The sequence below is a fragment of the Abramis brama genome, assembly GCF_963993115.1.
Source record: "Abramis brama genome assembly, chromosome: 8".
Taxonomy (NCBI): domain Eukaryota; kingdom Metazoa; phylum Chordata; class Actinopteri; order Cypriniformes; family Leuciscidae; genus Abramis; species Abramis brama.
The window spans coordinates 24,240,048-24,250,925 of NC_139970.1; the positions used below are offsets into that span (position 1 = coordinate 24,240,048).

The 10,878-nt window shown below is 37.1% G+C and overlaps 3 protein-coding genes across 4 annotated transcripts; 2 read left to right on the top strand and 1 right to left on the bottom strand.

Moving 5' to 3' along the window:
- Positions 1-1,378: 1,378 nt before the first annotated feature.
- On the top strand, positions 1,379-5,552 carry ska3 (spindle and kinetochore associated complex subunit 3). Of its 2 annotated transcripts, none has more exons than XM_084121212.1 (10): positions 1,379-1,459; positions 1,793-1,914; positions 2,002-2,063; positions 2,144-2,315; positions 2,485-2,917; positions 3,893-3,936; positions 4,374-4,564; positions 4,712-4,900; positions 5,034-5,240; positions 5,350-5,552. In XM_084121212.1, the coding sequence occupies exons 2-10, from the start codon at positions 1,806-1,808 to the stop codon at positions 5,371-5,373; spliced, it is 1,431 nt and encodes a 476-aa protein (XP_083977338.1). In that variant the 5' UTR covers positions 1,379-1,459; positions 1,793-1,805; the 3' UTR covers positions 5,374-5,552. The 2 variants fall into 2 exon arrangements, with proteins under 2 accessions (XP_083977338.1, XP_083977337.1); XM_084121211.1 differs by having other exon boundaries at positions 1,416-1,522.
- Positions 5,553-5,983: 431 nt separating this feature from the next.
- On the bottom strand, positions 5,984-7,429 carry sap18 (Sin3A-associated protein). The gene is made up of 4 exons (XM_084121226.1): positions 7,293-7,429; positions 6,778-6,887; positions 6,561-6,683; positions 5,984-6,472 (listed from the first exon to the last, which is right to left on the bottom strand). Exons 1-4 carry the CDS (start codon positions 7,362-7,364, stop codon positions 6,316-6,318), a joined length of 462 nt encoding a protein of 153 aa, XP_083977352.1. The 5' UTR covers positions 7,365-7,429; the 3' UTR covers positions 5,984-6,315.
- Positions 7,430-7,528: 99 nt separating this feature from the next.
- LOC311087782 (uncharacterized protein) lies at positions 7,529-10,700 on the top strand. The gene is made up of 2 exons (XM_084121210.1): positions 7,529-7,798; positions 8,157-10,700. The coding sequence occupies exons 1-2, from the start codon at positions 7,621-7,623 to the stop codon at positions 9,497-9,499; spliced, it is 1,521 nt and encodes a 506-aa protein (XP_083977336.1). The 5' UTR covers positions 7,529-7,620; the 3' UTR covers positions 9,500-10,700.
- Positions 10,701-10,878: the final 178 nt, after the last annotated feature.

The following is a 10,878-nucleotide window of genomic DNA, read 5'->3' on the forward strand; positions in this document are numbered from 1 at the left end:
GATAATGCACAAATTTGGTCTGGGCCTAGAAATAATCCTCCATATTTTACATTTAATATATATAAATTCGCTAAAAATGTCATTAAATTATCAAAAAAAGGAGAAAATAGCTGAATCTTTTTTAAAAACCTTTTTTTTTTAAAAAAGGTCAGATGTTTATAAAAGTTTTATTTTAAAAAGATGTAGGCTAAACAGGGAACTCTGTCATTACATGTTTTTCTCTTATTTATTTTTTTCTGAATTTTTTGTTGTTGTGAAGATCACATTATATTTTTACTTCTCTCAATACAAAAAAAAATATATATATTCTACCATATTTAAATCAGGTCCATAAATCAACAAAGGCAGCAGTTTGATAACAGTTAGTCCCCCCTGGCTGTCCATGAGTTATGCATTCAGAAATCTCTGTGGGCATTCAAAGAGAAAGTTCCATTAGTCGCATATGTATTAAAGTTACTCACACAGATTTAGAGGAACAAGTATTAAAGTTTAGAAGTTTCTCTTCTGTCAAGGAAATATAAAACATGAATTAATAAAGAACATAAAGACTTTTTAAAACATGAATTAGCTGTCCCTGAGTTTTTTCCACATCAACATGATTTAGAATGCAATCAATACATTTTTCATGGTGTGTAGATGTTCAATTATTTAATTTGACCTCTATTTATTACAAGTGCTTTTTAAATAAATGGAAAGACTCAGTTCATTTAGTAATTATAATCCAGATGAACAGTAAATGTAATTTAAAAGAATGAGGTGTCCAGAAATTAAACAAAGCATACAGAACACTGAGGAGATATCCTGTCATGACTATTGTGTTAATGTAGGGGGGAATAAAGGCGCTGAAGCTCCTGTATTTGAAGTCTGGGGCACATTAAAAGGATGAATGAAACTAAACGGTTTGTGCGTCCAATGTTAACTGAGGATTAGGTCATTGGTTACACTATAATATATCAAAAATCATAAGTAGACAAAAAGCGGTTATTGCGGTTACGCAATTATTAGCCTAAATGAAAACTATGAATTTGTTTGTTTTTTGGGAACTATATTTTCAATTAAGTTTATAGAAAGATAAAGGCATGTGGATCAATATTGATCTGATAACCACACACTGGCAGTTGAAGGCACCCATTGACTTCCATAGTAGGAAAAAAAAGTAGTAGGCCTAGTGAATGGGTGCCTTCAATTATCTGATTACCCGCATTCTTCTAAATATCTTCTTTTGTTTTCAACAGAACAAAGAAACTCATGTAGAACATGAGGGTGAGAGTGAGACAAAGTAATGACAAAATTTTCACTTTTGGGTGAACTATCTTTTTAATTATTCGCGTAGCATGACTCTGCAAAGCATCACTGGGTGGCAGTAATGAGTGTCATTGTGTTTGGATGTGCGTCAAGTCTAACGAGTCAGTCAAAACGAACCCGGATGTGCCGCGAAATTTGAAACAACAGTTCAGAGGTGTTTTTATATGTTGCTTTCTGGATCTAACTTAGTTCATAAAACCACAGTACTTCTGTTAAGGTATTATTCGTTGTCGGTTACCGTGTGTTTCTTAAATGAATGTGTCCAAGACAGTAGCTTCCTTGTGTTTAGTTATTAACTTTATTTGTTATTGTGCCGTATAGCCGTACAATCCAAAACAGTTACAGTTTATTGTTTATGCAGAAAATAACTACCGGTATTTTTATGTTAACATTTTAAATATAATACTATTATTTGATTATTATTATTATTTTTTAAATATTAAATTTTCTTATTATTACTAACGTTAGTTATTAATTGTCATCTCAGTTTGACATTAAGCATGAATCCTTCCGAGCGTTTCTTTGCAAAGCTTCGGAAACTGACTGTTTATCTGGAGACCGAAAGCAACAATCTCCTGCAAACAAGTCAGAACCTCAAAGACGACGATGGTAAATTGGCAGTACATGTTTTATAGTTAGTAATAAAATGATCATGAATAATTTTGCATCCACTGACCGTTGTCTGTGGTTGTTCAGAGGATGAAGAGAATGGGGCTCAAGCACTGTATCAGCTGCACTCTGAAGTCAGGACACTGAAGGTATGTGTATGCTCACTTATAGTCCATGACTTTAGTGTATTTTTAAATATGGGCTACATTTGTCACAAAATCATATGCAGCGGCAAGTTCAAGATCAGGTTGCTACACATGATACAACGAGTACTGAGCTGAGGAGCTTCATCAGAAGATGCTTGGTGCTGAAGCAGAGGACCACAGAAGACATAGACAGGCTGAAGAAACACTATGAGAAGTATGGCTACAGACCACGAATAGCAAGACAGGGGTGTATAGGTAAATGTTTATCACATCTGAGAATGTTAACATCCCAGTGCTGCCTCTGCTTGGATTTTATAGCAATTATCTCTATTTAATGATTAAAATAGTTATTTTGTTTTGTTTTCAGTTTAGGCTTTGTTACAATTCATGTATATGTCAATGGAAATGTTGCTCACTTTTCTAGAGATTAACGGTACAAAAGAGACAAAGGAGCAAGCAGAGAAAGATGCAGCACAGGAAGATGAAGGAATGAGAGAAGGGGTTTGTGAAGATGCTCAGCAGTCAGAGACGCCTGAGAAGATGCCACCACCCGTTGACCAGCTGCGGACACCAAAGCTCTCCGATTTTGGTCTTTCTGCACTTCAATTCCAAAGAGTGCTTGGTGAAGCAGAGCAGTCTCTCAGCGCCGCTCCTGTCCCGGCTGTGGCTCTGTCACCGCCACCATTTGTCATGAACATACATCCACCGCAGCCAAAGACACCCAAGTGCTCTCTGAGTATGGAGGAAGATGCTCCGACCCCAAGACTCGAGGACTTCGGCATCTCTGAGTATACCATGTGCTGGAACAATGATTTTACCATGGATTTGTTTAACAAGAAACCACCAAAGACCTGCAGGTATGCTGCTTACTGTGTCTGGTTGTGAATGCAAAATCACAAGCATGTTTGTCTTCTGAAAAGATGTGCTTCAAATTTTAAAGTCACTAAATTCAGCTTCATGGGTGGATTTAATGCTAAGTTGAATTTACATCTTTAGGAGTAAGAAAGTTGCTAGGATCTTAAAACCTTACAACATTTTGCACAAAATTTTGAAAGTAAAAAATGATAAAGATTCAAGTGAAATAATCATTGCAGTGATTGTGTGGGACATAATCGAACAGATTTCTGCGTATTTCTGTGCCAGCTGTTATACATACATTGTAAATACATACAATATACACTATTTTTTATGATTTTATACGTCTCGGTAATTATTTTAAGGTGTCCCTGTTACTGTAATTATACATTTAAGTAGTGAGTAATATTAAGTAACTACATGTCCTTACTATAAGGTTAGGATTAGGGTTTGGTTTAGGGTTAGTTATGTAATTATGTATAATTTATAGTTATATTACTGTAGTAGTAACTACATGTAACATGTTTAACAAAGACACTGTAAAATAAAGTGTTACTGAATGCTAACCGAGGCTGCATTTTATTAAATATACAGTAAAAATATAGATATATATATATTATATTGTTTAAAATAACTGTTTTCTATTTCAATATATTATAAAATGTAATTTATTCCTGTGATCAAACTGAATTTTCAGCATCATTACTCCAGTCTTTAGTGTCACATGATCATCATTCTAATATGCTGATTTTGTGCTCAAGAAACATTTATTATTCTTAATATTTTTGTGGATTTTTTCAGGATTCTTTGATGAATAGAAGGTTTTATATATATAAATATTTTGTAGCATAATAAATGTGTTTATTGTAACTTTTGGTCAATTTAATTTGCCTTTGTTGAAAAAGTTTTTTTATCTTACTGCTGCCAAATTTTGAATGGTAGTGCAGTAATATGTGTGTGTTTTGTGTCTTTCACAGTGAAATAACTCTGTCTTCTGTGCCTAACAAAGGTGTTGCCAATGGTAAATCATTTAGACTTTTTGCAAGAATATAATTTTTTTGAATATTAAGATTAGTAGTTAACCTATATGGTTGTTTGAATAATTGATTCTTTAACTATTACATTCAGCCCGGTTTTACAGACAGGGTTTAAATTGAGCCTTAGTTCAATTAGGACATTTAAGTAGCTTTTATAAACATGCCTTAGAAAAGAAAAACATAATTGGTGTGCATCTTGAGACAAAACAATGGCACTGACATATTTTAAGATATGTTAGTTCATTTCATTTAAGACGGCTCAAACATGCAGACTAGGCTTAAGCCTTGTCTGTGAAACCGGGCATTAGTCTCTGAAATCCTGAATATGTGTTTACTTTTACTAATTGTTTACAAAAGAAGTTGGCTCTTTATATTGGCTCTGTTTCTTATTGATTTGCATGTTTATGTTTAAATATTTCAGAGAGTCTGGAATCCCCAGAGCCTCCTGTGTTTTGCACCCCAGGATTTAAGATTGAGAAGCACCGCATCCCGTCCTCTCCACCACTGAAAGAAAGGAATGATCTCGATTCTCCTCCTCGCCCTAATATCTGTCCTTCCACCCCAGAACTCCCTGCATTTGAGACACCTTTTGTCAGCAAGCTAATAAAAAAGGTGTGATGTGCCCCTTTACTCAATACCTTTGTTACTGATGTGTAAATCTGCCTCAAGAGACTTTTATTACATTAAACCCTGATCACATACAATACCTGTCAAAATGTGTAATGGTTTCACTTATTCACTGCAATTACTGTTTCACAGGACGAAAAGCAGGAAGAAAGCGAGAGGCACAGGGGATCGCAGGACAGCTTTCACCTACCAGATCTCTCAAACACTAACAGAGCTCCTTCGTTTGACGCTCCAGAGATGCCAAAAGTGCTACGTTACGAGGATGAGGCGATGCCAGAGATCCCGTCCCTGCAGTCACTTTTTGGGAGTTCTCTTGCTTTTGTAAGCAATCATGTTTAAAATATATTTGAATCATTATACCCTAGATTTCATGCTTAACCTTATAAATGTATTGGTTTATAGTTTAATTTATTGAGATGCAGATAATGCTTTCCCTTCCATCAACTCTGAACAGAAAAATGCATCTGGTGAAAGTCTCTCTGGGATGAAGATGGGGGCAGGTAATGTATTAGAGCTGAAGCAAACCCCTGTCCCAAGGCCTGAAGATGGCTTCAGTCAGGATTGGTGCCTTGCAACTCCAAAAGTCAGAGTGAAGTTTCCCACAGAGCCATGCACACCAGAGATGCCAGATATAAGTTCAGTCACTCAGGATATCTTAAAAGTGAGTCACTACAACCTTGTAATGCTGAAATGGCTATTGCAAATTGCACTATTGTCAAAGAAAAAAATTCAAATATGGTTCATGTTTTATTTTCCTCCCCCTCTTTTAGCTTGTGGCTCAGTGCAAATCTTAAGCGCTCAATACTGGATCTGTGCTGCAGACCTTTAAGTCTAGCTTTCAAAAAGTGGCACGAAGAGGAGAACAGCAGATTGCTTTCATAACACCATGACTCTATTGACTTATTTTTTGATAAGTGCAAAACACTTTTAAGGAGGTTTTTAAATAATACTTAATAAAGAGAATTTAAAATGATGACATTGGTGGTTATTCAAAAGGAACTAACTACACTGGAATGAGTTAACACTTATCAGAGAACTATATAAATACAGTTATCCAGGTCCTTATGTACATTTCTGGTAAATGTGCAGAGTAATGTAGTAAGTAACCCTTTCAGTAATGTGGGGAAACAGCTGTAGCACAAATGCCACATATTATTATCGGTTTATTACACTATTTCCAGACTAGTTTGCAAATGAGGCAAGATGGACAAAATGCAGAAAAGCCAAACATTTGGCTCCATAATTAAAAAATATTATGTAGGTCATTTTGTTGAAGTTTAGCTTTGTGTTTATGAAAACCTAAAACTAACAGGTTAATTCTGAATGTGAAACCAAAGTATTTTGTTCACACATTAGTTTCTTTTAATTAAAGTCAGTTTATAAATGTTTAGACCAGAGACAAGATACTGGAAAAAAAAATTTATTCAACATTTTATGGGAATCATGGTAACAGGGCTAAAACTTAAAGGTAGACCTTGTATAAAACCCCATGAAAAACTTAAAATATGAAAAAAAAAAAAACAATCTATTTAACTTCCAACCCCCAATATCTACCCAATCCTGCTGCCGAAGATGGACCTTCCTGCAGAGTTTAGTTCTGACTTCACAAACAGATGATCAGAGTCTTGAGGTTCACCTGAAAAGCACAGGTAGGGATTGAACTAAACTCTGTAGGAAGGCAGATTTCTGGAAATTCTCCCTCTGTTTAAATGCAAGCAAGTCTTGTTTCAGGAGGGTCAGTAGGGTCTCATGCGTCCTTGGAGAGGTGGTGCACGGTTCGGCGGAGTGATCGCGATGTCAAGGTAATCTCCAATCTGAAAGCGCTGAGACTGAAGCGTCATGGAGTCATCTGCACCTTTGCGTCCCGAAACCGTATTGCCAATCTCTTTAACCCTACAACAAAAGCCAGCCAGGTTACTCAAAATTCACAATTACAATTCTAAACTGACCAAGCTACATATAATGCCCCCGTATACATTACCTGTAGATTTGTCGTTTAGGGTCTGGGTAAACAATGGCAAACCCAAAATGTGTGCCTTTCTTTCTAGCTTCTGGATAGACTTCCTTCACCAGGCTCGTCAGTTCTTTCAAAGTAGCATCCATCCTGTAACCCATGCAGATACAATTCTGAATCATACGGTTTATTTATTTAATTTAAAAAAAAAAATAAAAAAATCAAGTTTTATAATAAGACCTACCAGGTGTAAATCTGAAGCTCACTAGATGGTACATTCCCCCGGGCAAACTCGTCCATGCGATGGTGCCTTCCATTGTTGGTGGTGAACACTCTCAGGAGAAGTGGGCATGTCTGTGGGACAACAGACACATGCAGAAATAAATAACAGACTCCACCGAAACACGATCAACAGACGAGTATGTGCATTTATTCAATATTGACAACAATATTTGTGTCTTAAATTTCCGTGATTGTAGTACAGATGGAGTAAAATGCGTTTGTGTCACATCTTTAGTTAATGTTATATAAGTTACTTAATATTTTAATGTTATTTATATTTTTATTAAATGCTATACACATATTATTAAGGTACGATTTGTAGTATACTATGGTGCAACTAGACATTTCAGTATCATATAATATGCTATATACGTCAATTTTTACTAGTTAAATTTACAAATTAGCTTAGCATGCAAGACGCGTCGTTTGTACACGAATTTTTGCGCAACTGACGAACAGAAGCAACGAAAAACTAACCTTTTCTCTGTCCACTGGCTTTTCTGGCTCTTTTTTTATTTCTTCTTGTGTAACCCTCGATTCTACTGCCATTTTAATCCAATTTCTTTGGAAAATCACCGATGAATCGCTGTTCACAACGCCTGTTAGTAATGAGCGATCGCGGCGCAGTGGGATGATATCACCACAGCAGTGACTGGGAACACCAATCACAGCCAACCGATGACAACCAGCGAAATGACGACACACTCGCGTCGTCTACGCAACCCCCACCGCCATTTTGGGAGTCAGATTGTAAATATTACTAGTGACGAAAAGCAAATACGTCCACAAATTCGGTGGCCTTAATATGGTTCACACGTGCGTAGTGGCCGGGTGTCGAAACAGGAGGACTCCTGGGACCACATTATCCTTCTACAGGTTTCCACGGGACCCGGAGCGGAAGCAGCGCTGGATCGCTGCTGTGAATCGTGAAGGGTGGGTGCCAAACGAAGGCAGTAGACTCTGCAGCACTCACTTCATTTCAGGTATGTTAAATAGGATGTGATGGTTATTGTATTGGGTTTTTTTTTTTTTTTGCAGGGTTAATGCACATCGCTGGGGTGAATGTAGATATTTCTGGTAGTGGGGGAATATGTTCTTATATTTGCAACGCCCATGTATGATAGAGGGGCATCATGTTAACTTTACCATTTTGATACACTTTGGGGTTAGGGTTAAATGAAAAATGTGCACTATGTTTCTTTGGCTTTAACCCTCTGGCATACCCCACTTAGGAATCAGAACAGAAATGCTTTGTTCTAGGTATAATGCACTAGTCTAGGTTTGCAATATGATTAAAAAAATGATTATAGAAAATAAATGTATTTGTTGTTCCATTTACAGGAAAACAAGTGAAAAATCCTCGATCCCCAGACTATGTTCCTTCGGTTTTCACTTCAGCGCCACTGTCGCCAAATACAAAAGAAGCAAGTGCCTGTGAAATGTATGATAAACAAGAGGCACAAGTGGAGGCAGCCAATGCTTTGCTCTTCCTGCAAGGACAAGGGCGTTTCTTGGAGGATCATGGCCAGATGAGAAGTCAAGAAGAGCCAGAGAGTATTTCCTCTTCACTAAGTAGTTGTGATGAAGAGGATGATAAGACTGAAGATGATGGCATAGAAGAAGAAATCTCACTGACAAGTGTAAACCAAAGAGGAAGTCCAGTGCAAAGCATTCCCTCTGAATATGAGTCCAGTCTTGAGGCTCTTAAGAAAGAGAATATGGAGCTGAGGGAATCGATAGAAAAGATGTCTCTCACTGAGGCGTCCTTCAAAAATGATCCAGAAAAGGTTCGGTTTTATACAGGATTGCCAAACTACTTTGTGTTCGAGACGGTGATGTTGCTTCTCGTGCCACACATGAAAGGGGACAAAAATGCGAAACTCTCAAAATTCCAACAACTGCTCTTGACTCTCATGCGACTCAGGCTTGATCTTAGAAACCAAGACTTGGCCTATCGTTTTGGGGTCAAGGTTGCCACAGTGACCAAGACTGTCCATCGGATTATTAATATAATGTTCACCACCCTCGTGCCCACTGCTGTTTTTTGGCCATCTAGAGTAGAGCTCAGAAAAAACCTACCTGCAGCTTTGCGTTGCACATACCCAGACTGTGCAGTGATCATTGACTGCTTTAGGGTGTCTCTGGAAAAAGCTATCTGTGTGGATGTAAACCAAGAGGTTGCGTCTACAGCATTGACTGTCCCAGCTCAGTCCACGGTGAATGAGCTTAAATATGTGATAGGTGTTGCTCCTCAGGGTGTGGTCACGTTCGTCTCGAGGGGATCGCCGGGTCACGTCAGCGACAAGCATTTAGTCGAGGGTTCTGGCCTTCTCTGTAAGCTCCTGCCCGGTGATGTTGTTCTGGCTGAGCATGACTTTGACATTGGGGGCTTGGTAGGGGCTTGCAAAGCCAAACTCAAAATCACTAGTTGCAGTTACAATGAAAATAGTCAGAGTGGAGAAGATTTTTCACTGGTGGGTGCTCTTTCAGATAAAATGAATGTTCATAGGCATGTTGGGAATGTAATAGACATGGTCAAAAGAAGATATTGTATGTTGACCGGACCTGTGGAGAGTCCCTTTACAGTCATAGAACGCACTTCCAATGTGAGCACTTTTGATAAGATAGTGCAGGTTGCTTGTGCCTTGAATAATCTGTGTATTTCTGCTGCACCCCTGGAATGATTGCTCATGTTCGCCACACTTTTTGCAAGAGCGACTTTTACCTGTACAATGGCTGAATGCACCTTTATTGTTTCCCCATTTTTACAGAAGAGAATAGATTTTCTGCTGTTAAAAGAGGGATGAGAACATTTATGCAAACTAAGGACCAGTTAATACCAAACATATTTATCAGGCAGTGTTCACTGGACAATTTTCTCTCTAGCTAACTTTTGTTCATGCTTTGGTTTGATAAAGACATTCCATACATAGCTTAACTTTAAGTTGCTATTGTTGTGAGTGGAGCTTGTATGCTGAGAATGTAAAATATTCAAGGCACCGAAGAAGGCGTCTCAGTCGGAGACAGTTATAGTCATGTGTATTGTGACATCAGCTGCCCTTAGTTCCAGTGCCTTTGTCCATGTGAGGCCTATACCATTATTTTTGCTTCTGTACAGATATACACTATATTTTTGCATTAATCCAGCAGTACTTTGTTCTTTCCTTCTGATGATGCCTTGTCATTCTACCATGTAATGTGATTATGTAAGTACCACAAAATTACAGTTTAGTTGTGAGCATTGCTATATGATCATTGTTGTTTTAAATCAACTCTAATAACATTTAGAATTATATATTCACTCTGAATATATACAGTTGCACATGTTTCAGTACTGTACCCTGGCTATCTCTTAACTGTGTCTCTCTCTGTGTGTGTGTATGTGTGTGTGTGTTCCATTTATCTATGTTATGGATTGTGAAGACAATACTTGTTGAAAGTTCCATTTTACTTATACATTCTATGTGTAAAGTTCACCAACACAACTGTAATCATCAAAATGAAGCATCCTGTTGTATAACGTATGAAAATGTCTCCATAAAATTTTGAGTATTTGTAATTGGAACTGGTATTTTGTTACTCTTCAAGGCACAGTTCACCCAAAAATGAAAATTCTGTCATCATTTACTCAAATAATTTATTTCCTCTGATGAACACAAAACAATATATTTTGATAAATGTTGGTAACCAAACAGTTGATGGGCCCCATAGTATTTTTTTTCTCCATACTATTTTTGGGTGAACTATCCTTTTCCGTTTCTTTATTCTCATGAATTTCTAATTTATTACACAAAAACAAATTTTTTTTTCTTCTTCTAATTTTGCAGTATTTTTTAGGTAATTGACATGAAATTGTCGTGCGTTGTGACATTCTGTACTCCATCTAAAAAAAAAAAAAAAGATATGATATGATATATATATATATATATATATATACAGTACTGTGCAAAAGTCTTAGGCATGTTAATACCCCCCCCCCCAAAAAAAATGGTTTTAAGTCAGTTATTATATCTTTTGCTGTAGTGTGTCAGTAGGAAATATCAGTTTACATTTCCAAACATTC

Coding starts and splice junctions, on each gene's coding strand:
- ska3 (XM_084121211.1), top strand. CDS start 1,470: ATGTTGCTTTCTGGATCTAACTTAGTTCATAAAACCACAGTACTTCTG. Junction 3,937..4,373: donor TAACAAAGGTGTTGCCAATG/GTAAATCATTTA, acceptor TAAATATTTCAG/AGAGTCTGGAATCCCCAGAG. Junction 4,565..4,711: donor TCAGCAAGCTAATAAAAAAG/GTGTGATGTGCC, acceptor ACTGTTTCACAG/GACGAAAAGCAGGAAGAAAG.
- LOC311087782 (XM_084121210.1), top strand. CDS start 7,621: ATGGTTCACACGTGCGTAGTGGCCGGGTGTCGAAACAGGAGGACTCCT. Junction 7,799..8,156: donor CAGCACTCACTTCATTTCAG/GTATGTTAAATA, acceptor TTCCATTTACAG/GAAAACAAGTGAAAAATCCT.
- sap18 (XM_084121226.1), bottom strand. CDS start 7,364: ATGGCAGTAGAATCGAGGGTTACACAAGAAGAAATAAAAAAAGAGCCA. Junction 6,888..7,292: donor AGCCAGTGGACAGAGAAAAG/GTTAGTTTTTCG, acceptor GTTGTCCCACAG/ACATGCCCACTTCTCCTGAG. Junction 6,684..6,777: donor GAGCTTCAGATTTACACCTG/GTAGGTCTTATT, acceptor CATGGGTTACAG/GATGGATGCTACTTTGAAAG.